Source organism: Staurois parvus, unplaced genomic scaffold (genome assembly GCF_062004578.1).
Source record: "Staurois parvus isolate SC_StPar_1 unplaced genomic scaffold, SC_StPar_1.0 ptg002279l, whole genome shotgun sequence".
Taxonomy (NCBI): Eukaryota; Metazoa; Chordata; class Amphibia; order Anura; family Ranidae; genus Staurois; species Staurois parvus.
Window position 1 is genome coordinate 15893 of NW_028320075.1, and position 25280 is coordinate 41172.

At 48.3% G+C, this 25280-nt stretch overlaps 1 protein-coding gene across 1 annotated transcript in view; it reads left to right on the forward strand.

Annotated features, from left to right (window-relative positions):
• The window catches only part of ITPK1 (inositol-tetrakisphosphate 1-kinase), a 31709-nt gene extending 6827 nt beyond the window's left edge, over positions 1–24882 (forward strand). Inside the window, exons 2-7 of the mRNA XM_089665628.1 lie at positions 4179–4277; positions 4515–4555; positions 6024–6189; positions 7907–7974; positions 16231–16393; positions 23675–24882. Of these exons, the coding sequence (XP_089521754.1) occupies positions 4179–4277; positions 4515–4555; positions 6024–6189; positions 7907–7974; positions 16231–16393; positions 23675–23961 (824 nt within the window). The 3' untranslated portion in view covers positions 23962–24882. The remainder of the gene's footprint in view (positions 1–4178; positions 4278–4514; positions 4556–6023; positions 6190–7906; positions 7975–16230; positions 16394–23674) is intronic.
• Positions 24883–25280: the final 398 nt, after the last annotated feature.

Below are 25280 nucleotides of genomic sequence, written 5' to 3' on the forward strand. Positions count from 1 at the left end.
CTGGGAGGTACTGTGGGAAGTTGAGGCACTACTATGGGAGTTTGGGGGGCCCGCTGGGAGATACTGTAGGAAGTTGAGGCACTATGGACTACTATGAGAGGTTGAGGGCCCTATGGGGGCTGGGAGGTACTGTGGGAGGTTGTGAGGCACTGTGACCTACTATGGGAGGTTTGGGGGGCACTATGGGAGCTGGGAGGCACTGTGGGGGGTTAAGGGGCCCTATGTGCCACTATAGGAAGTTGAGGGGTCCTATGGGAGCTGGGAGGTACTGTGGGAAGTTGAGGCACTAGGGCCTACTATGGGAGTTTGGGGGGCCCAATGGGAGCTAGGAGGTATTGTGGGAGGTTGTGAGGCACTGTGGCCTACTGTGGGAGGTTGGGGGGCCCTATTGGAGCTAGGAGGTACTGTAGGAGGTTAGGGTATTTGCAGCTGGCTTGAGGCTTGGAAGGAGGAGGCCACAGCCTAGTAGTTGAATGCCATTGTCCTGGACTTTTAGTTCAGCTTTCTATAATATTCAGTTGTGTTTTTTTCTACATTTTTCCCATTTTCTGTAGTAGAGATGATGAGTATGAATGATCTGTTTCTGTTGTATTTGGTGATATGAATAGACTGTCATTGTTTTATTATATTTGACCGCTCTCCTCCCATCCCGTTCATCCTTATCAGCTGTCCTGCCAAATTGCAGGATCTCCGGAGTTCCCTGGAGAACCTTTCACATTAAACTCTGAGCGATATCATGGCTGACGCAGCAGAAGACGCCGCGCCTGTCAATTCGCAGGATTGTGAAATGTTAGCGACTGACGATCTGTTTATAGTGATGGTTCAGTTCTGTCCTGTACATCACTTATCACCATTAATGGGATTATTATTATTACTGAGCTTAACGATGTTATCAGGTCACAGATAGCAAAGCCACAGAGAGGTAAGGACTTAAAGGGGAACTCCAGTCAGATAACTCATTTCCTATTTATAACACTTGTAGGAGAGATTGTATCAGCCAAAGGATCAGATTAGTAATCTGTCCATTTGTCAGCCAGCTTCCCAGCCATGCAGTATGCAGAGAGGGTGCAAAAGCTTTCAGAGCCATCAGTGTTGCAGCCGTGTCACTGCCCCACCTCCTTCCTGCTCTCTGCTGATGCCAACCCCGGAGGGGGGCTCCCCCACCCATTAGATTACTCAGCAGGCCTCTACTGTAAGCCTTATTTCAGCTGGTATGTGGAAGGGCGGACTGACCATTTGGAAACGAGGGCCCGGGGTCAGTAGGGGGCCCCATGAGATGCCCCTGGTACCTTTTTCATAGGCTTTTTTTAGTTTGGGAAAGGACACAGGGGCCCCATGATCCCCTATTGCCCGGGGACCCCATGAGTTGTCAGTCCGCCCCTGGACAGAACATCAACCAAAAAAACAGAAAAACATGATACAAATGTTATAAATGGAGCTGCAGTTCAGTGAGTAAAATAAGTGTTTGATCCCTTACCAACCAACAATGATTCTGGCTCCCACAGACTGGCTATGTGCTCATGTGGTACACAGATTAGTCCTGTCAATTTAAGAAGGCGCTTCTAACGACAGCTCGTTATGTGTATAAAAGACACCTGTCCACAGAATCGCTTTCTTCCATTCAAACCTCACCACCCACCATGGGCAAGACTAAAGAGCTGTCAAAGGACATCAGGGACAAGATTGTAGACCTGCACAAGGCTGGACTGGGCTGCAAGACCATCAGCAAGAAGCTTGGTGAGAAGGAGACAACTGTTGGAGCGATTATTCGCAAATGGAAGAAATACATACGATCGCCCTCGGTCTGGAGATCCATTCCACATTTCACCTCATGGGGTGAGGATGATCATGAAAAAAGTGAGGGATCAGCCCAAAACTACATGGGAAAAGCTTGTGAATTGCAGTTGAGACCACAGTCACCAAAGAAACCATTGGTAACACAATATGCCGCCATGGATTGAAATCCTGCAGCCCCCGCAAGGTCCCCCTCCTCATGAAGGCACATGTAGAGGCCCTTATGAAGTTTGCCAATGAACATCTGAATGATGCAGAGAAGGATTGGGAGAAAGTGCTGTGGTCAGATGAGACCAAAATTGAGCTCTTTGGCATTAACTTGACTCACTGTGTTTGGAGGAAGAAAAATGCTGACTATGACCCTAAGAACATCATCCCTACAGTCGAGCTTGGAGGTGGAAACATTACGCTTTGGGGCTGTTTCTCTGCTAAAGGTACAGGCCGACTTTACTGCATTGAGGGACCAATGGACTGGGCCATGTATTGTAAAATCTTGGATGAGAACACTGAAGATGGGTTGTGGATGGATCTTCCTTCATGACAAGGACCCAAAACATACCGCCAAGGCAACAAAGGAGCAGCTCGAGAAGAAGCCCATTAAGGTCATGGAGTGGCCTAGCCAGTCTCCAGACCTTATTCCTATGGGAAATTTATAGAGGAGATGAAACTTCGAGTCGCCAAGCGACAGCCAAGAAACCTTAAGGATGTAGAGAAGATCTGTGAAGAAGAGTGGACCAGAATCCCTCCTGAGATGTCTGCAAACCTGGGAACCAACGACAAGAAACGTCTCACCTCCGTGCTTCCCAACAAGGGTTCCTCCACCAAGTACTAAGCCATGTTTTGCTTCGGATCAAATACTTATTATACTCACTGAACTGCAACTCCATTTATCACATTTGTATTGTGTGCTTTTTCTGGATTATTGGTTGATATTCTGTCTCTACCATTTAAAATACACCTGTGATAAAAATGATAGACCCTTCATTTCTGTGTAAGTGGGCAATCTTATAAAATCTGCAGGGGATCAAATCATTCTTTTCCCTGCTGTATATAAATATTGTCAGTGACCTAGTGGGTATTCGAATATATAAATATATAAGGATTTTTTTTTTCTCAGATAATCTGTGAAATGAAATTTTTATATATAACCTTTCTGTTTTCATTACATACCTTATTATAGGCCCAATGAGATCATCACTAGGTCTCTGCGCTTCTTTATGCAATGCAAGCAGATCATGACTGGTGGGAGGAGACAGCAGGGTGCTGTACATCACTTCCTGAAAAGCATCACAGCAGCCTGCCTCAGTCCTCCTCTGAAGAGCTCTCAGACCTCCTCCGCAGAGCTCTCAGTCCTCCTCTGAAGAACTCTCAGACCTCCTCCGCAGAGCTCTCAGACCTCCTCCGCAGAGCTCTCAGTCCTCCTTTGAAGAACTCTCAGTCCTCCTCTGCAGACCTCTCAGTCCTCCTCTGCAGACCTCTCAGTCCTCCTCTGCAGAGCTCTCAGTCCTCCTCTGCAGAGCTCTCAGTCCTCCTCTGCAGAGCTCTCAGTCCTCCTCTGAAGAACTCTCAGATCTCCTCTGCAGAGCTCTTAGTCCTCCTCTGCAGAGTTCTCAGTCCTCCCCTGCAGAGCTCTCAGACCTCCTCTGCAGAGCTCTCAGACCTCCTCTGCAGAGCTCTCAGACCTCCTCTGAAGAGCTCTCAGTCCTCCTCTGAAGAGCTCTCAGTCCTCCTCTGTAGAGCTCTCAGACCTCCTCTGTAGAGCTCTCAGACCTCCTCCGCAGAGCTCTCAGTCCTCCTCCGCAGAGCTCTCAGTCCTCCTCTGAAAAGCTCTCAATCCTCCTCTGCAGAACTCTCAATCCTCCTCTGAAGAGCTCTCAGACCTCCTCTGCAGAGCTCTCAGTCCTCCTCTGAAAAGCTCTGTCCTCCTCTGCAGAGCTCTCAGTCATCCTCTGAAGAGCTCTCAGTCCTCCTCTGAAGAGCTCTCAGTCCTCCTCTGAAGAGCTCTCAGTCCTCCTCTGCAGAGCTCTCAGTCATCCTCTGAAGAGCTCTCAGTCCTCCTCTGCAGAGCTCTCAGTCCTGATGCAAGCAGTGGGCTGGCTTTAGGGAGGAGTTATGCAAATATCAAAAAGCCTTGATGGCTGAAGGTCAGTCTGGGCAAGTGGGCAAATAACAGGATTTATTACAAAATATCCGAATGTCTGAGCTTGTATGGTCTGGCCTCTATAGGCAGTGCTGTTGGGCCTTTGTGATTGGTCAGATGGAAGGCTGCAGATAATAACTAAGTATTGATTGTCTATAGAAGTTTATGTTGCCCATCCAACATTTACTGTCATGTCAGGAGATGGATCTGTGTTAATGACGGCTTGTGTCTCGTTGTTTTACAGATGAGAGGTTATGTTCTCCACCCTTCATGGAACTTTCTACGGAATGTGGAGACGCCACGTTGAAGCTCATCGAGCAGAACGGACTGGCCTTCCCCTTTAGTACGTAATGTGATAAATGTGCGATAAATGGCCTTTGTCGACTTTATAGGAAAGCGATGGGACTCTGAGAACGCAGTGCTGCGCGTCTCCCCTTCTTCCTGTAGAGGTCACCTTTGGAGTTTTATGAGTTTTTGGAGCAGAAAAAAAAATAATGTAAATTTTGCAGTGATACCATACCTGTATGTCATTAAACCGTCCACTAGGCGGCGATCTTACACCTCTTTTCTGTCTTTACAGTCTGCAAGACCAGAGTAGCCCATGGCACCAATTCCCACGAGGTGAGCGCGCGTGCACGGCTGGGGGGGTCTCTGCAGAGGGGCTCCTGTATTCTCTGACTGGGCTTCCATTGCTATGTGGATTGTGTGTATTGCCCCTATGTCGCTTTCATTGCCCTTCTGTCCCTCTCTGTACCCTCCTCATGCTCATTCTGCCTCTTCTCTCTCACTGTGCAACCTTCTAACTCTCCGTATCCCCCTCTCACGCGCTAAGCCCCCTATTTCATTCGCCATTCTTTATTGCTCTGCTCTCCCCCTCAACACTGCTCCCTCCCCCTCAGCACTGCTCCCCCCCCCCCAGTTCTGCTCTCCCCCCCAGATAGCACTCTCCCCCCAGTAATGCTCCCCCCCTGTAATGCTCTCCCCCCCCCCGGTACAGCTCTTCCCCTGGTACAGCTCTCCCCCCCCCCCCCCCCCAGTAACACCCTCTCCTTCCAGTAACACCCTCTCCTTCCAGTAACGCTCTCCATCCCATTACAGCTCTCCCCTCCCCCCAAGTAAAGCTCTCCCCACAGTACCACTGCTCTCTCCCTCAGTAGAGCTCTCCAACAAAATACGTACCCCCCTCCCCCCCAGTACAGCTCTCCGACAAAGTACGTACCCCCTCCAAGTACAGCTCTTCCCCCCAGTACAGCTTTCCAACACAGTAAATACCCCCCCCCCCCCCAGTACAGCTCTCCAACAAAGTACGTACCCCCCCCCCCCCCCAAGTACAGCTCTTCCCTCAGTACAGCTCTCCAACAAGGTATTTACCCCCCCCAAGTACAGCTCTCCAACACAGTAAATACCCCCCCAAGTCCAGCTCTTCCCTCAGTACAGTTCTCCAACAAGGTACGTACCCTCCCCAGTACAGCTCTCCCCCCAGTACGTACATCTCTCCAACACAGTACATACCCCCCCCCCCCAAGTACAGCTCTCCCCCCAGTACAGCTCTCCAACACAGTAAATACCCCCCCCCCCCCCCAGTACAGCTCTTCCTTCAGTACAGCTCTCCAACAAAGTATGTACCCCTCCCCCCCCAGTACAGCTCTTCCCCCAGTACAGCTATCCTGTTACCGCCCCTCTTGATGATGTCATCACGCCTGCAGAGTAGTCAGTGCAGGATCAGTGTCCACTGTATGACAATGTTACACTTTTTGCAGGAAGAGTTACCAGTAACCATTACCCGCTGGTTCCGTCTGACACTTAGATGCCACATGGTGCTTGGCTTTCTTATGAGCAAGCCTAACACCACCTGCTTGCTTGTCCGCATCCTGTGTAAGATGGCAAAGTCCGTTTGTGTTTGCTGTGTGGGAGAGAACAGTCCTTGAGTTATTCAGCAGTCTGTGTAATCTGATCTCCGGTCTAATTCAGGGACTTGTTGTGACTCCGTTTGCCGATTTTGAGAAATCTTTCAATAATTCAACATGAAACTTTGCATCCCCTTTGAAATGCCTGTCGGTCCTACAGCAATGTCCTGTCTGTCCTGTAGATGGCGATCATATTCAATCCGGAGGGTCTTCGGAGGATAGAGCCCCCCTGCGTCATCCAGAGTTTCATCAGCCATAACGCCGTACTTTACAAAGTCTTCGTTGTGGGCGATTCGTACACCGTTGTGCAGCGGCCATCCTTGAAAAACTTTTCTCCGGGATCATCAGGTGACAGCAGCAGTTCCGCCCCTTTAGGGCTCCGTTCACATACACGCATTCTGCGTTTGATATTTTCTCCAGTGCTGTTTGCAGGTTGTTTTGCGTTTTTCTACACGCGGTTTTGATGTTGGTTTTGACGTGTTTTTACTGTGTTTTTTCAGCTTTTTTTTTTTAAAGTGGATTTGTTTTTTTGCTGGGCAGAATAAAAATACAAAACACAAAATGCGGCAAAAACGCACTACTGCGCATTTCAGCAGATTCTCCATTGAACTCAATTTTTGCGTTTAACCACCTCCCGTCCGGCCGTTGTATATAAACGGCCGGACAGTGGCAGTGCAGGGGCGGGGGGCAGTTTATAAATGGCTTCCCCACCTTCTGCTTGTGCACGCTCCCTGGGAGCGCGCAGCACCGCGATCCGGTGCCCGCTGTATCCTCCAGACACAGTGGAACACCGATTGTCGTACGGGACCTCTGTGCGATGTCCCGATCATGTGATCACTGATTGGCCAATCAGTGATCACATGCAAAGTAGTAAGAAAAGATGTCACTTCTGACATCATTGCTTACTACGTGTGAAATCTGTGAATGATCACATGGTACAGGGCTATTCACAACAGCCTTGTACCATGTGACAAACTGTGACCAATCACAGCTCACACAGTATTTCTCAATGGCTGCAAGAATGCAGCCAGAGAGAAGGAGAAATGATTGCTTTTACAGCCTTTATGAGTGTAAAAGCAATCAGTGTAAAAAAAAAATATCTTCATCACCCCCCACAAGTAGTACAGTGTCACAATGTGATAGGAGGAGGGATTTGTGCTAGGAGGGGAGATTTGTGCTAGGAGGGGAGATTTGTGCTAGGAGGGGGGATTTGTGCTAGGAGGGGGGATTTGTGCTAGGAGGGGAGATTTGTGCTAGGAGAGGGGATTTGTGCTAGGAGCGGAGATTTGTGCTAGGAGGGGGGATTTGTGCTAGGAGGGGGAATTTGTGCTAGGAGGGGGGATTTGTGCCAGGAGGGGGGATTTGTGCCAGGAGGGGGAAGATTTGCGCCAGGAGGGGGGAGATTTGCGCCAGGAGGGGGGAGATTTGTGCCAGGAGGGGGGAGATTTGTGCCAGGAGGGGGAATTTGTGCCAGGAGGGGGAATTTGTGCCAGGAGGGGGGAGTTGTGCTAGGAGGGGAGATTTGTGCTAGGAGGGGGAATTTGTGCTAGGAGGGGAGATTTGTGCTAGGAGGGGGAATTTGTGCTAGGAGGGGAATTTGTGCTAGGAGGGGAGATTTGTGCCAGGAGGGGGGATTTGTGCCAGGAGGGGGGATTTGTGGCAGGAGGGGAGATTTGTGCTAGGAGGGGGAATTTGTGCTAGGAGGCAGAATTTGGGTGGGGAGGAAATATTTGTGCTGGGAAGGTTGATTTGGAGGGGGTTGTGTTAGGAGGTGGGATTGAGGGGATTTATGCAAGGAGGGGGGATTTGGGGGGGAGAGGATTTGCGCTAGTGCTGGTCTTGCCTAGGGGACAAGATAGTCTAGCACCGGCCCTGTAGAACTGTGTTCAGAGAATGTTGGTGGAAGTTGAACCCAGAAACTCAGTGCTGCAAAACAAACATGCTGCTCCAGCTCCTCTGTATTTGTGATGTATTTTCTTCCCCGGCAATGTCATGGTGGAGTATTGCGGGAAGTGATTGGCCTGTGTGTGTCCAACCTCTTATGCTGTACTCCTCTCTACTGCAGACAGAGAATCCATATTCTTCAACAGCCACAACGTGTCGAAGCCGGAGTCCTCGTCGGTACTGACGGAGGTAAGTGTGATTGCCGGCAGGATGCCTCCTCGGGGGCGGGGTCATCGGGCACTTATTCAGTCATTATTTTCCATTCGGTAGTCCTGGCTGCAGTTGGACCACATTGGAGTTTTATTGTGGAGACGTTCCGTTCACATTCACTGTGCGGTCAGATGAGGACAAACCTCCATGGTGGGGTCCAGGTGCTCCCTGCGCAGAATGACTCCATCGTGCAGAGACAGTGTAGACAATAACTAGTGGAAGACCTTCTCTGTCCCACCATGACTGTCCCCCCCCCCCCACCATGACTGACCCCCCCCCCCACCATGACTGTCCCCCCCCACACACCATGACTGTCCCAGAGTCCTTTCCCCTTACCTCAGGGTCCCCATTAGATTCCCCCTTTAGATTAGGGTCTCCATCAGAGTCCTCTTACATCAAATCCCACATTAAATCAGAGGTCCCCCCTTACATATGAGTTCCCTTCTTACATCTGGGTCCCCGTCAAATTACTCCCCCCCACCTTCACATTAGGGTCTCCATCAGTGTCCACCCTTTGCATCAGGGTCTCTCTCAGCGTCCCCATCAGGGTCCCTCCTTGCATCAGGGTCCCCATTAGAACCCCCTTATATCAGAATCCCCCCTTACATCAGGGTCCCTTGTCAGAGTCCCCCTTACATCACGGTCCCCATTAGGGTCCCCCTTTACATCAGGGTATCCATCAGAGTCCCATCCCCTTACATCAGGGTCCCCATTAGATTCCTTTGTTAAAGGTAGTTATTAAGAGGTTGTAGAATAAATTATCGTATCACCCAGTAAATGGTCTCCATTCAGCAGCCAAAGAAGGCATGCAAAAAAAGGGGTTGTGAAAAGAGATTCACAGAAAAAGCGGCTACATTATGAACAGAATGTGATACTCAGAAAAATTTCCAAAAATTATGCTTTATTACACATACAAATTTGACATTTGGGCAATCGCCCTGGTTTACCATCACCTCAGTATGAGACAATACACACAGACCTAAAACCATATAAAATGACACCAAGACCGGTCTGAATACATGTGCAACAAGGACAATGACTACAAGAGTCTAAAGTCCCTGTAGCACTGGCGCACAGGTGAACACTTCCCACAGGAGGTGTATCCAAAAATGATACCATAAGTATACCATGTAACATGTTATAAATGTGTAGACTAAGCTACTACCAGAATGGTTATATCCCAAACAGGGAGTTTCAAAAAATTATACTATGGATATAAGTATCACATGTATGCAATACAGGATTTTTGGTCCTGACGAAGCTGAGTGAGATACGCCCATCGGCGAAACGCGTTGACGTCATACGTCAGATACGTCACTTCCGGTCATGCGCATTAGGTGGAACGCACGCTGACCTACAAGGAGGAAGCCATCTTCACATGCCATGAGGCAAGCCTAGGCAGCACAGGCGCCGAGAAGAGGCTGGAGCCCGCGGTATATCGGCGGATGTCAGCGGTGGTTCCTTGGCCTCCCTGGCCTTGTATGGCAGTACCTATGAAGGACATCCTTTCCTCTCCTATTATCCATTGCACAGGTGGTGAGTGGACTGTTGCAGGACATTAGATATATGTGATCTATATGACCTATATATCCTATATAGAGTGTAAGCTCTGTCAGTGACTTCCCACATATTGTTTGTTTCACTACAGGATGGGGACATCATGGTGCTTTATATAGGAAACAAGATATACCACATGTATTTCAACAGGCAGAAGATCTATTGGGATGTGTCTTGTTTTTCTTACAGAAAGTGGTGTGTAGTCCACATGCAGTGGTGAAGAAACCATTTCAAGCAGTGCTCTGCTTTATGCATCTATCCTTCCATCCTGGGAATAAATGGGGCTTATTCTCATTCAAGAGCCCTAGGAAACAGCTGGTAATATCACAGATGAATGGGCCCCAACCACTTGTGCCGGCATAGGAATGTACTGCATCATTTATATGATATTCATGTTTTGTCTCATATAGGCCTAGAGCAGGGGTGGGCAAACTTTTTGACTTGAGGGCCGCAATGGGTTCATATATTGGACCCGGGGGCCGGACTAGCTGCTGGCCGGCCCAGCCACTACCATGCCATCCATAGTAAGTATAGTAATATTCCCCCATAGTAAGCATAGTAATTAATCCCCCATATAGTACTTCATCCCCCATATAGTAATACATCCCCCATATAGTAATTCATCCCCCATAGTAATTCATCTCCCATATAGTAATTCATCCCCCATATAGTACTTCATCCCCCATATAGTAATACATCCCCCATATAGTAATTCATCCCCCATATAGTAATTAATCCCCCATATAGTACTTCATCCCCCATATAGTAATACATCCCCCATATAGTAATTCATCCCCCATATAGTAATTCATCCCCCATAGTAATTCATCCCCCATATAGTAATTCATCCCCCATAGTAATTCATCCCCCATATAGTAATACATCCCCCATATAGTAATTCATCCCCCATATAGTAATTCATCCCCCATAGTAATTCATCCCCCATATAGTAATACATCCCCCATATAGTAATTCATCCCCCATATAGTAATTCATCCCCCATATAGTAATACATCCCCCATATAGTAATTCATCCCCCATATAGTAATTCATCCCCCATATAGTAATTCATCCCCCATAGTAATACATCCCCCATATAGTAATTCATCCCCCATATAGTAATTCATCCCCCATAGTAATACATCCCCCATATAGTAATTAATCCCCCATATAGTACTTCATCCCCCATATAGTAATTCATCCCCCATAGTAATACATCCCCCATATAGTAATTCATCCCCCATATAGTAATTCATCCCCCATAGTAATTCATCCTCCATAGTAATTCATCCCCCATAGTAATTCAACCCCCATATAGTAATTCATCCCCCATATAGTAATTCATCCCCCATATTAAGTCCCCCGTTTCAATTCACTTACCTTTGCTCCGCGCGTTCCTCTCGCCGTCTTCCCGCGCCGCTCCGGAAAATCTGTCTCCTATGAGGATCTGTCCCCCTCGACGTATCTGCGCATGTGCCAGTTTCAGGCATTAGCAGCCGATCGGCGATCTCCGGCACATGCGCAGATACGTCGAGGGGGACAGATCTTCAGGGCGGACTGTGAGAGGAGCCTAGCGGGAGCCTAGCTCCGCGGGCCGGATTAAAAGGTCCGCCGGGCCGTAGTTTGCCCATTGCTGGCCTAGAGGCATGCCTTCTTTTTGACGCACACTGTGCTTGCTGCATTGCATACATGTGATACTTATATCCATAGTATAATTTTTTGAAACTCCCTGTTTGGGATATAACCATTCTGGTAGTAGCTTAGTCTACACATTTATAACATGTTACATGGTATACTTATGGTATAATTTTTGCATACACCTCCTGTGGGAAGTGTTCACCTGTGCGCCAGTGCTACAGGGACTTTAGACTCTTGTAGTCATTGTCCTTGTTGCACATGTATTCAGACCGGTCTTGGTGTCATTTTATATGGTTTTAGGTCTGTGTGTATTGTCTCATACTGAGGTGATGGTAAACCAGGGCGATTGCCCAAATGTCAAATTTGTATGTGTAATAAAGCATAATTTTTGGAAATTTTTCTGAGTATCACATTCTGTTCATAATGTAGCCGCTTTTTCTGTGAATCTCTTTTCACAACCCCTTTTTTTGCATCCCCATTAGATTCCCCCTTTAGATTAGGGTCTCCATTAGAGTCCCTCCCCTTACATCAAAGTCCCACCTTAAATCAGAGGTCCCCCCTTACATATGAGTTCCCTTCTTACATCATGGTCGCCATTAGATTCCCCCCCCCTTCACATTAGGGTCTCCATCAGAGTTCACCCTTTACATGGGGGTCTCTATCAGCATCCCCACCAGGGTCCCTCCTTGCATCAGGGTCCCCATTAGAACCCCCCTTATATCAGAATCCCCCCTTACATCAGGGTCCCCATTAGATTCCCCCTTTAGATTAGGGTTTCCATCAGAGTCCCTCCCTCTTACATCAGAGTCTCCATCAGAGTCCCCTTACATCAAAGTCCCACCTTAAATCAGAGGTCCCCCCTTACAGATGAGTTCCCTTCCTACATCATGGTCCCCATTAGATTTCCCTCCCCCTTTTCACATTAGGGTCTCCATCAGAGTCCACCCTATACATCAGGGTCTCTATCAGCATCCCCATCAGGGTCCCCATTAGAACCCCCCTTATATCAGAATTCCCCCTTACATCAGGGTCCCCGTCGGAGTCCCCCCTTACATCAGGGTCCCCATTAGAGTCCCCCTTTACATCAGGGTTTCCAGCAGAGTCGCATCCCCTTACATCAGAGTCCCCATTAGACTCCCCCTTTAGATTAGGGTCTCCATCAGAGTCCCTCCCTCTTACATCAGGGTCTCCATCAGAGTCCCCTTACATCAGTCTCACCTTAAATCAGAGGTCCCCCCTTACATATGAGTGCCCTTCTTACATCATGGTCGCCATTAGATTCCCCCCCCCTTCACATTAGGGTCTCCATCAGAGTTCACCCTTTACATGAGGGTCTCTATCAGTGTCCCCATCAGGGTCCCTCCTTGCATCAGGGACCCCATTAGATTACCCCCCCTTCACATTAGGGTCTCCATCAGAGTCCCCCCATATATCAGGGTCTCCATCTGAGTCCCTCCTTTCTGTTGGGGGGGTGGGGACTTGAAATGGAGGTGACAGGCAGTCTCAATCTGTGCACATTAGGGATACATCAGTGACCCTAGCTGCAGGACAGATCAAATCTTGTAGCGGGCCGTAGTTTGGAGACCCCCGATATGTAGGATGGGCGGGTCCCTGACCACCTCTGAGTCCTTGTGTGGTCAGCTGACCTGATGCCTGTGTTGTGGGATCAGATCCCTGTCTTGGGGTTGTCATACCGCCGCTTTGTTATAGGAGAGATCGGAGTCATCTGACACCCTTCTCTCACAATGTCCCTTTGTGTCGGTAAGGACTGTCAAGCCGTGGTCCCGGTCCCAGACGTGTGATGTCACTGCCTGCTCTTTCCCTGACTCCATCACTGCTGGGAAGATTCTGACATCTTCTCATTGACGAGCGCCTGATCCTCGGCGTGATATTTTCATTGTGACATTTCAGACGGTTCTTTTGTTGAACCTTCAGGTCAGTCCATGCAAAGCTGATATTTCAGTGTTTCCCGAATACTGAGGAGTGACAACTCAACTTCTAGAATTACAAGTTCACATTCCATTTTGTAGCAAATGCTAAAATGGAAAAAAGAAAAAATTCGGCATTCACGGCGAGACTCGCCCTCGTTCTAGGATTGTCCCATAATGACTTGTCACTCTGAGATGCAGTGCTGGTCCTGATTTGGGTTGAATGTCACCCGGCCTCATCTCACCCACTTCCTGTGAGCCCAGGCTGTCATGGACCCGCCCCCTGCAGCTACATCATCACTCTGGCCTAGGCTCAGAGTCCTGCAGGACTGACTTGCATGTCACTAGGTGGGCTCCGTTCTGAACAGAACATCCAGGACCGCCCAACAGGGATTCAGGACAAGAGGAAGGAGGACTCTGGATGTAAGGTCTGTATAAGGTGTTTTTTTTAGAGTATGGGGTGGAGGATGGGGCTTTAGGGAGGACAGGGACTGGGGGTTCCAAAACATGGGGTTCCACTTTAGACTCCCCAATAGTGAGATTCTTGCTTTGAGCTTCTGAGTCTGAACACCCGCCGCTGCCACTGCAAGTGGGTCTTGTTCTACCCAGAGCTGCCGTTAGAAATCATGGGGCCTTGTACAGTCTACCCGGGGGGCCCCTCTGAACACCCAGAGGACAATAATGAGGCAGCGTGCCAAACACCCCATGGGGACTTGTGGGTGTGGCAAAACTATGCGAGCAGTGGGGGAGGGGAGAAACCTGAAGCCGAAGTACAAAGGTTCAGTGTCAGGTGTATATAACGTACAGAGTGCAGGGGTCAGGAGTATGTAATGTACAGAGTGTAGGGGACAATGGTATGAAATATACAGAGTGCAGGTGTCAGGCGTATGTAATGTACAGAGTGCAGGGGTCAATGGTATGAAATATACAGAGTGCAGGTGTCAGGCATATGTAATGTACAGAGTGCAGGGGTCAGGCGTATGTAATGTACAGAGTGTAGGGGTAAATGGTATGCGATATACAGAGTGCAGGGGTCAGCATTATGTAGTGTACAGAGTGCAGGGGTCAGCAGTATGTAACGTACAGAGTGCAGGGGTCAGCAGTATGTAGTGTACAGAGTGCAGGGGTCAGCAGTATGTAATGTACAGAGTGCAGGGGTCAGCAGTATGTAGTGTACAGAGTGCAGGGGTCAGCAGTATATAACGTACAGAGTGCAGGGGTCAGCAGTATGTAATGTACAGAATGCAGGGGTCAGCAGTATGTAGTGTACAGAGTGCAGGGGTCAGCAGTATGTAATGTACAGAGTGCAGGGGTCAGCAGTATGTAGTGTACGGAGTGCAGGGGTCAGCAGTATGTAGTGTACAGAGTGCAGGGGTCAGCAGTATGTAATGTACAGAGTGCAGGGGTCAGCAGTATGTAGTGTACAGAGTGCAGGGGTCAGCAGTATGTAGTGTACAGAGTGCAGGGGTCAGCAGTATGTAATGTACAGAGTGCAGGGGTCAGCAGTATGTAGTGTACAGAGTGCAGGGGTCAGCAGTATATAACATACAGAGTGCAGGGGTCAGCAGTATGTAATGTACAGAGTGCAGGGGTCAGCAGTATGTAGTGTACAGAGTGCAGGAGTCAGCAGTATATAACGTACAGAGTGCAGGGGTCAGCAGTATATAATGTACAGAGTGCAGGGGTCAGCAGTATATAATGTACAGAGTGCAGGGGCCAGGAGTATGTAATGTACAGAGTGTAGGGGTCAGGCGTATGTAGTGTACAGAGTGCAGGGGTCAGCAGTATGTAGTGTACAGAGTGCAGGGGTCAGCAGTATGTAGTGTACAGAGTGCAGGGGTCAGCAGTATGTAGTGTACAGAGTGCAGGGGTCAGCAGTATGTAGTGTACAGAGTGCAGGGGTCAGCAGTATATAACGTACAGAGTGCAGGGGTCAGCAGTATGTAATGTACAGAGTGTAGGGGTCAGGCGTATGTAACGTACAGAGTGCAGGGGTCAACAGTATGTAAGATACAGGGTGCAGGGATCAGCAGTGTGTAACATACAGAGTGCAGGGGTCAGCAGTGTGTAACGTACAGAGTGCAGGGGTCAGCAGTATGTACCGTACAGAGTGCAGGGGTCAGGAGTATGTAACGTACAGAGCGAAGGGGTCAGGAGTATGTAACGTACAGAGTGCAAGGATCAGGTGTATGTAATGTACGGAGTAAAGGGGTCAGGAGTATGTAACGTACAGAGTAAAGGGGTCAGGAGTATGTAACGTACAGAGTGAAGGGGTCAGGAGTATGTAACGTACAGAGTGCAGGGGCCAGGAGTATGTAAGGTGCAGAGTGCAAGGATCAGGCATATGTAATGTACAGAGTGTAGGGGTTAGGCGTATGTAGTGTACAAAGTGCAGGGGTCTGGAGTATGTACCGTACAGAGTGCAGGGGTCAGGAGTATGTAATGTACAGAGTGCAGGGGTCTGGAGTATGTAACGTACAGAGTGAAGGGATCAGGAGTATGTAATGTACAGAGTGCAGGGGCCAGGAGTATGTAACGTGCAGAGTGCAAGGATCAGGCATATGTAATGTACAGAGTGCAGGGGTCTGGAGTATGAAATAACAGAGTGCAGGTGTCAGGGTGACTGTCGGACGCTGAGTCACTTCATATTACTCCACCTTCTCCTGAAAGTAGTCATGGCCCGGTATGTGTGGCCCTGACTCTACCCAATAGATTTTTGTAATAACCCATAAAGGCAGAAATTCCTGCAGGTTCCAGAGCCCCTCTGTTCACTTCTACCACTTTATTGCCGCAGGACTTTGTCAGTGCCAGTCCATGGTTGACTGGGAAGGCAGGGAAACATAAAATGGACATGTCCATCCACTTTCAGTTTTCCCTAAGTAAGAAAATGCAGCGGGGGTGGAGATGGAACACCCTGAAAAGGAAAGATTTCATCAATGGAGTCTTCTAGAGATCTATGAATCCGGGGGGGGGGGGATGAACTCACAGCCCTCCACCCATAGCTGAAATCTCACTTTAGAGTGTGCTGCCCATCCATACGATCCAGTTGTAGGCCTGGTCACATCCTTTCCTATGTCTATGGCCCGTATAACGTTTTCCTCTTTTGCTGCAGCTGGACAAAGTAGAAGGCGTATTTGAGCGGCCCAGTGATGACGTCATTTGCGCCATTTCCAAAGCGCTGCGGCAAGCTCTGGGGATCTCACTGTTCGGCATCGATATCATTATCAACAACAAGACGGGCCAGCATGCGGTCATCGACATCAATGCATTCCCAGGTGAGTCCGCACTGTGGAACTGGGGGGGGGGGTGGAAAAATCTTGTCCATATTTGATGTTCCCTCATTTCCTGCTCTGGTGACTGGTGCCTGCTGGGACAGGAAGTGGAGAAAAGTCTCTCCGTTGATCACCATGATGGGGTTTCTATCCTTTGTCTACGCCATCCACAATTAAAAACGCATTTTCGGACTGTGCTTAGAGTGTACGGCCAACATCACTCTGCAAAGTGAAAGGGCAGCACAGTGGCTAAGTGGTTAGTACTTCTGCCTGGCAGTACTAGGGTCGCCAGTTCAAATCCCAACCACGGCACCAGCTGCCTGGAGTTTGCATGTTCTCCTTGTGCCTGCGTGGGTTTCCTCCGGGTACTTTGGTTTCCTCCTACACTCCAAAGACATGCTGGTAGGTGAATTGGCTCCTGTCTAAATTGTCCCTAGTATGTGTATGTAGGAATGTGAGTTAGGGACCTTAGATTGTACGCCCCTTGAGGGTTAGGGACCTTAGATTGTACGCCCCTTGAGGGTTAGGGACCTTAGATTGTAAGCCCCTTGAGGGTTAGGGACCTTAGATTGTACGCCCCTTGAGGGTTAGGGACCTTAGATTGTACGCCCCTTGAGGGTTAGGGACCTTAGATTGTACACCCCTTGAGGATTAGGGACCTTAGATTGTACACCCCTTGAGGGTTAGGGACCTTAGATTGTACCCCCCTTGAGGGTTAGGGATCTTAGATTGTACCCCCCTTGAGGGTTAGGGACCTTAGATTGTACGCCCCTTGAGGGTTAGGGACCTTAGATTGTACGCCCCTTGAAGGTTAGGGACCTTAGATTGTACGCCCCTTGAGGGTTAGGGACCTTAGCTTGTACGCTCCTTGAGGGTTAGGGACCTTAGATTGTACGCCCCTTGAGGGTTAGGGACCTTAGATTGTACACCCCTTGAGGGTTAGGGACTGATGTGAATGTACAATATATATGTAAAGCGCTGCGTAAATTAATGGCGCTATATAAGTACCTGAAATAAATAAATAAAGCAAAATGAATGTTGGACTACATAACCGCTTCCCCACACCTCATCCTCGCCTCCATAACATAAGCTGGAGGTTTTCTGTAGTCCAGCAAGGAAGAACTGGTTGTGGCTGACAACAACGCTTGAGATTTCAGTGCAGCAGAAGCAACGTTGTCAGCTCCCTACAGAAGGTAGGACCTTGCTGGATTTTTTTGCAGATCACCAGGTATTTTTCTGTTCTTTCAACATTCAAAGGGTTGAATCAAAAAAGTTTTTTTTTTTTCGCCCTGACATTACATTAAAATGTCAATTCAGGTTTTGTAGCACGACAACCTTACTTTATGACTCCAGCCGCCTATAGCACTTACCGGTTCTGTATGGGTGGCTCCCTATAGCTTTGAGTGTGACCTTTTCTCCTGTGTACCTGTTATCTGATCTCCAGGACACAGTGCGGGTAAGTACAATGAATGCAGCAGCTGCAGCATGTTCCGTCCGTGTTAATGACATCCTGGTATTAATATGAAGAGGCCTCGGCTTCTTCTCATCCGGCGTGCAGAGATGAGGCTGCATAACCATCAGCTGTTGTCTCTCCGGCATAAATATGCAGCAAACCCCATCTGTTCTAATTGTCGGTTTTAAAGTTTTCAGTTGTAGCCGGGGTCAGCGATGAATATCCACTCCTGTTATCAGCATGAGGCCGGGAATGGGCAGAGAACTCCCAGCTGATTACAATGATGGGAGTAGTTCTAGGACGAGCGGATGAAATACAGAATGATCAACGCTCTCACCTTCATAAACTATGCGCCGATCCTTCAGAACATCTGACATTTCTGCTCGTTGAAGACACAGACCGGCACATACACACGTTAGAGTTCTTCCTTATATTTATATTGCAGTTTTACTTTTATCTTTCTTCTGTTGATAAATAGGCTGTATTGGCAGGATCAGATACATGGTAGCATTGCCAAAGCAATGAAGGAGTTGTTATGGGAGGATGGGGTGGAGGGATATAGTCCTAGACTATAAAAGGACAAGGAGGTGAGTCCAGGTTGGGGGGTCCAGAATTTCTCATTTCCCCCATTGCCTGTGGCATGCCTCTCTCTTTCCTTCCTTTCATCCCTCTCCTTCCTCCCTTCTTTATCTTCTTTATATCTTCTCTCTGATTTTTTTTTTCCATCTCTCTTTTTCCTCTCCCCTCCTCGCTCTCCCTCCTTCCTCTCATCGCCCTCTCTCCTTCCTTTCATCGCCCTTTCCTTCCTTCCTCTCATCTCCCTCTCCTTCCTCTCATTGCCCTCTCTCCTTCCTCTCATCGCCCTCTCTCCTTCCTTTCATCGCCCTCTCTCCTTCCTTTCATCGCCCTCTCTCCTTCCTTTCATCGCCCTCTCTCCTTCCTTTCATCGCCCTCTCTCCTTCCTTTCATTGCCCTCTCCTTCCTTTCATTGCCCTCTCCTTCCTTTCATCGCCCTTTCCTTCCTTTCATCGCCCTTTCCTTCCTTCCTTCCTCTCATCTCCCTCTCCTTCCTCTCATCTCCCTCTCCTTCCTCTCATCGCCCTCTTCTTCCTCTCATTGCCCTCTCTTCTTCCTCTCATCGCCCTCTCTCCTTCCTCTCATCGCCCTCTCCTTCCTCTCATCGCCTCCACCTTCTTCTCATCGCCCTCACCTTCCTCTCATCGCCCTCACCTTCTTCTCATCGCCCTCACCTTCCTCTCATCACCCTCACCTTCTTCTCATCGCCTTCACCTTCCTCTCATCACCCTCACCTTCTTCTCATCGCCTTCACCTTCCTCTCATCACCCTCACCTTTCTCTCATCGCCCTCACCTTCCTCTCATGGCCCTCACCTTCCTCTCATGGCCCTCACCTTCCTCTCATGGCCCTCATCTTCCTCTCATGGCTCTCATCTTCCTCTCATGGCCCTCATCTTCCTCTCATGGCCCTCATCTTCCTCTCATGGCCCTCATCTTCCTCTCATGGCCCTCACCTTCCTCTCATCGCCTTCACCTTCCTCTCATGGCCCTCACCTTCCTCTCATGGCCCTCACCTTCCTCTCATCGCCCTCATCTTCCTCTCATGGCTCTCATCTTCCTCTCATGGCCCTCATCTTCCTCTCATGGCCCTCATCTTCCTCTCATGGCCCTCATCTTCCTCTCATGGCCTTCACCTTCCTCTCATGGCCCTCACCTTCCTCTCATGGCCCTCACCTTCATCTCATCGCCCTCACCTTCATCTCATCGCCATCCTTCCTTTCATCGCCCTCACCTTCCTCTCATCGCCCTCACCTTCCTCTCATCGCCCTCACCTTCCTCTCATCGCCCTCACCTTCCTCTCTGCTCTTCTATTTTCTCTCTTTCCTCTCTTCTGTCTCTATGTTCTCTATCTCTCCATCCTCTCATTGTCCTCACCTTCCTCACCTCACCTTTCTCTTGTTTCTCCTTCCTCTCATCCCCCTCACCTTTTTGACGTCTCCCTCACCTTTCTTTTATCTCTCTCCTTCCTCTCGTCTCAATCTCCTTCCTCTGCTCTCCTCTCTTTCCTCTCTTCTGTATCAGTCGTCTCTATCTCTCCATCTCTTCTTCCTCTTGTTTCTCTCTTTTCTCCATGATCTGATTTTGATATTTTCTTCTCTGCTGTTTTTTTTTCCTCTCTTCAATATCTTTCCATTTCTCCTTCCTCTCATCTCTCTCCTTTCTTCTGTTTCTCTCTCCTTCCTTTCTCCTTCCTCTCTCCTTTCTCCCTGCTCTTCTTTCCTCTACTCTTCTCTCTTTCCTCTCTTCTGTCTCTTTCTCTCATTCTCTCCTTCCTCTATGATTTGATTTGATCTTCTCTGCTCTGTTCTTCTCTCTATCTCTTTCCTCTCCTCTCTATTTCTCCATTTCTCCTTCCTCTCATCTCTCACTCTCCTTCCTTTTCTTTCTCTTCCTCTCTCTCTTCCTCTCTATCTTCCTCTCTCTCTCTCTCTCTTCCTCTCCTTCTCTCTCCCTCTCTCCCCCCCTCTCTCTCTCCTTTCTCTCTCTCTTCATCGCCTTTCTCCCCCTTTCCCTCTCTCCCCCGCCCTTTCTCTCTCCCCCGCCCTTTCTCTCTCCCCCCCCTCTCTCTCTCTCTCTTTCTTTCTTTTTCTCTCCCTCTCTCCCCCCCTCTCTCTCTCTCCTTCATTTTCCTCCCTTCTCCTCTTCCTCCCCATTCCTCCTTCTCTCTCTCTCTCCTTCATGTCCCTCCCTTCTCCTCTTCCTCCCCATTCCTCCTTCTCTCTCTCCCTCTTCCCTCTCCCCTTCATCTCTTCTTTATCTTCCTCCCTTCTCCTCATAATTCTTCCTTCCTTTCTCTCTCTCTCTCCCCCCCTTCCTCTCTCCTTTATCTTCCTCCCTTCTCCTCCTCCTCATTCCTCCCTTCTCCTCCTCCCTCCCTTCTCCTCCTCCTCATTCCTCCCTTCTCCTCCTCCTCATTCCTCCTTTCTCTCTCCCCTTCTTCCCTCTCTCCTTCCTCCCTCTATATTCCTCTCTTCTCTCCCCACTTACTCTCTCTCTCTCTCTCTCTCTTTCTTTCTCTTTCTCTCTCTCTCTCTCTTTCTCTCTCTCTCTCTCTCTCTCTCTCTCTCTCCTTTCTTTCTTTCTCTCTCTTTCTTTCTCTCTCTTACCTTCTTCCCTCTCTCCTTCTTCCCTCTCTCCTTCTTCCCTCTATATTCCTCTCTTCTCTCCCCACTTACTCTGCTCTCTCTCTCTCTCTCACAGATCTTAAAGTAGGACAGTAAATGGGAACGAACTATTCTTGGTGTGCGATTTAGGAGGTCAGCGATAATCCTTATTGGCTTTACAGGGGAATAGTGTTATCAGACTTTTGTATTTCAGGATCAGAAAGCATCAAATCGTTTTTGTTTTGACTGGAGATCTTCTGTAAACCAAGCCTGTCACTAGCTGAATAAATGATAAAAGTATACAAAGCTGACGTCCTTTTCCCTGTAAATCGCATTCAGAATGATTCCCGGATCCGGACATATCAGCAGCTGAAGGTGTTTGCGATTCTTGACTGTTGCTGTCAAACTGGGAATACGCAATCAGATTTTCTTTTTCATTTATCCAGGGCTCAACCGAAAAAGAACTGACAGGTCCTCCCATCAATACAAAGATGTGTGATGCGGATATCTCTCCTGCTGAGCTATTGTATTCTGACAACAGGGACTCCCTCCGCCAGAATACACAGATCAGCCCTTGCAGCCATTGACTGTAAGGGCTGATTTCTGAACAAGACTGACAGAAGCCAATTGTTAGACTGGCTTCTGTTGAAGAGACAGTGGCGCACATAGAATGAAGGTCAGAAGGGTCTCAGGACTAGTATTCAAAGCATAGGGATAACTTTTTATTCATCACTTACATTGAAATTTAAAAATATCAGCTCCAGACAGCGTTCCAAGCTTTTTCTATCAAACACCATAGAAAACCATGTGTTGAAAACCAACAAAATGGCCGCGGCGACACTTTCGGTCTACGTACGTGCGTCTTGACGTCACTCCCCTAACGTGTTTCGTCACTTCCGGACTTCGTCTGAAGGGATCCCTTCAGACTGGACGTTAATCACTGACCTGTTGCAAGTATGTAGCCAGTGAAGTCCTAGTTTCAGCTTTCATCCATATTTTGGGACAGGCAAGTAGTGAAACAAGCATGACTGTTCCATGAGCCAATGGCTGCAAGTGCTGATCAAATGCGGATTTTTCAGACCATTCGACCATTGAACAGGCAGCGGTGCACATGTACTGAAAGCTGGGCAGTTTCTGCTGAACCAGTTGACTTTTGGAACTTGTATTATAGCGGGCTTAAAGTGGAACTACACTGCAAATCTGAGCACCACAAACCAAAAATGCTTTCTCATTCATTTTTAATAATCAGAGCAACCCCCCCCCCCCCCCCCCCCATCCATCCATGTCTCCATGCTTTATTTTGCTGAGAAATCACTTTGAACCCCCCCTCCCTAGCATTTCTGGCTGCGACCATCTTGAATAAGGGTGGTAGCATTTACTTCCTGGAATCCATCGACCCTTAACTCAGGCAGGAGGGTGTGCTTAGCTAGGAAAACCTCTCCTAGACTCCTGGGATGTATGATATCATTTGCCTAGGCATGGAAACCAGAAAGTAATTGAAGAAATGTAAAAAAAATATATATATTTTTTTAAAACAAGTAAATATAATATACTTTCCCATCTATTCACTAATGCTAGCAGCACAAGGATTAAAAAAAAAAATCAGTGTCATGCTTGGACCCATCTCTTCCTGCCTCCTGAGGTTCCCTATTGGTTAGTAAGGCCACTCTTCACTGGGGCAACCAATAGGGGAACTTTGCAGCTGAGCTGGACAGGTAGAAGTTAAAGTGGTGGTAAATCCTTCCATATGCCCAGTTAAGTGACTGTCCTCAGGTGATACACAGAGATTAACCCCTTGGCGCCAGCGCCTCCCTGTCCTTTAAGGGTTTCAGAAGCCGGGAGGCGGGGCAAGGTTTTAGGGTCATGTGACCGCCATGATTCGCTGTCACGGCGGTCACATGATTGGGAAAGGTCCTGATCTAAAGAGGAGATCGGGACCCTTCCGTGGGTACCGAACGTGTGTGCTGGGAGCGCAGGGTGCTCACTCTCAGCATACATGTTTTTTTCTAATAGAACGCAAATGTGCAGCCGCTAGGCATCTAGGCCCTGACGCCGTGAGGCCGCATATTTGCGTTCGGCCGGCTCCAAGAGGTTAAACAAATCTTCCTACAATACTGTAAGTTGTACCTGTTTATCTGCAGTCATCTCTTCTCTGCAGCCGTTCAAAGTCCAGAATTTATACAGCTTGTCTGAGCTTTCAGGAAGCAAGGGGTCGGCGGCTGAACATACTGCACAGCACGCTGCGGAGCTCTGAGAGCTGAAGGGACACCCCACCCCCTTCACACAGTACACAGGAACAGCTGAGGCTGTCAATCACGGGCTGTGCCCTGGAGCTCCCTCCCCTGTCACTTTCTTTTCCCTTGGTGTCAGGAAAACCTGTCAGAAGTGACTCATGCTGATAGCAGAGGAAGGGGGCAGCAGAGAGAAATGTCCCTTGGTGCTCTGGACTGAGACAAGCACACACTATAGAGGGATAGGCTTTGTTTAGATTTCATGTCTGCGGTTTACAACCACTTAAATCACTGACCTGTAGCAGGTATGTAGCCAGTGAAGTCATAGCAGCTCCAATTTATGTCCCAACAGGTTCTTTTTAGTCCTAAATAATGTGAAATGTATTGTCACAGGATGACTCTGTGCTTTCTGTGTTTCAGGATACGAAGGCGTTCCGGAGTTTTTTGGGGACCTTTTGAACCACATCACTGCCCTCCTTCAGCGCCCGGAACCGAATGCCAATAAACCTCAGCCAGAGCAGACCAGCGGGATCCTGGGAGATCGCCTGTGCTGCACCCCTGCTAGACTAGAGCCCTGGGGGGTGGAGAATGACGCCAATGGAGCTGTCAAGCTGCAAAGCCAGAGACTAGCGTGTAACTCTGCCGTATCCACCAGCTTCCAGCAGCACTGCGTGGCGTCTTTGGCGACCAAAGCTTCGTCTCAATAACCCCATAAATGCCACAGACAATGGACACAGAGAGGAGAGGCCGGGCGATTTCAGGGACGGGAGTTTTTTGTGATATCTGAGCACTTGTGAATCGGTCCTGACGAGTCTGGGTGTGGTGCCGCTCCGCCGATGGATAACACAATGCAGTTTTTTTCTGCCTCCTGGACTTGTTGGGTACAATAATAATAAAAAAAAAAACACCACTTCATCAGGGGACCATTGCACAGATACCCCTCTACTCTGCCAGACTATCCAAAATTTACTAGAGAAAAAAGTGCACTAATAAAAGCGACAAAGGTACCGCTGTCAAAAAAAACAAACAGAGACCCAGAAACCGGACTTTTCAAAATGATTTAGAAAAAAAAATGGAATTATTTTTAAATGAGAGAAATTTTATTCTGTAAATGCAGATAGTAAATATTATCCAGTCAGAGTCAGCCGCTGGTGATGTAATTAGTAGACTAATTTTTTTTTTTTGTTGAATTATTTGTTTTAATGCTGTTTTTAGGACTCTGCACCTTGCTCTGTACAAATAGTTCAGTGGTAGCTTAACCGAAACAGCTGATCACTAATCCTTCCTGCCGCGGGGAAATGCGACTGCCATTGAGAGAGAGAGAGATTGGCGCCACACAGTGCGCATGCTTCCGTCGATTACGCAAGCACTTCCATGTCATTTCACTGTGAATATATATATATATGTATATATATATATATATATATATATACACACATACACTGTTGCAATTGTCCTGCTGATTAAAACAGATGTACTCTATGACTTGTAGCAGTGCGTCCAGAGTTAATTGCAGACATTTGAAAAGCTGGGGCTTAATAAACAGTCAAAAACAGTCTTTCAGTACCATAGTGGAAGGTGAACTCTGGCAATTGTTTTACTGTCTGAGTAAATAATCCAAACTGTGATTTTATGTGTTATTGTTCATATTGTGGTTATATTGTGGCTTCCAAGATTCTCTGAGGCTAACAGTTCTCACAAGTTCTGATGGGACCTCTGGTTCTTACACATCTTAAGTGCACCTGTCACAAGAGAATTAAGCAGTCAGCCATTGCTTAGAATGCTGATGTTTCCTTGTTGTCCCTTTCCCCTTCCTCTGTCCCTTCCTTTTTCTCCTATTCCTTCCCTCCCCATTTCCCCTATCCCTTCCTTTTTCCTATGTGCCTTCTCTCTTCCCCTGTCCACTGTCCCCTGTCCCTCCCCTCTTCTCCATGTGCCATCTCCCTGTCTGCTACTTTCCACCTTTTCCTTTCCCCCTTTCCCTTTTCCTTTCCCCCTTTTCCTTTCCCCCTTTCCCTTTTCCTTT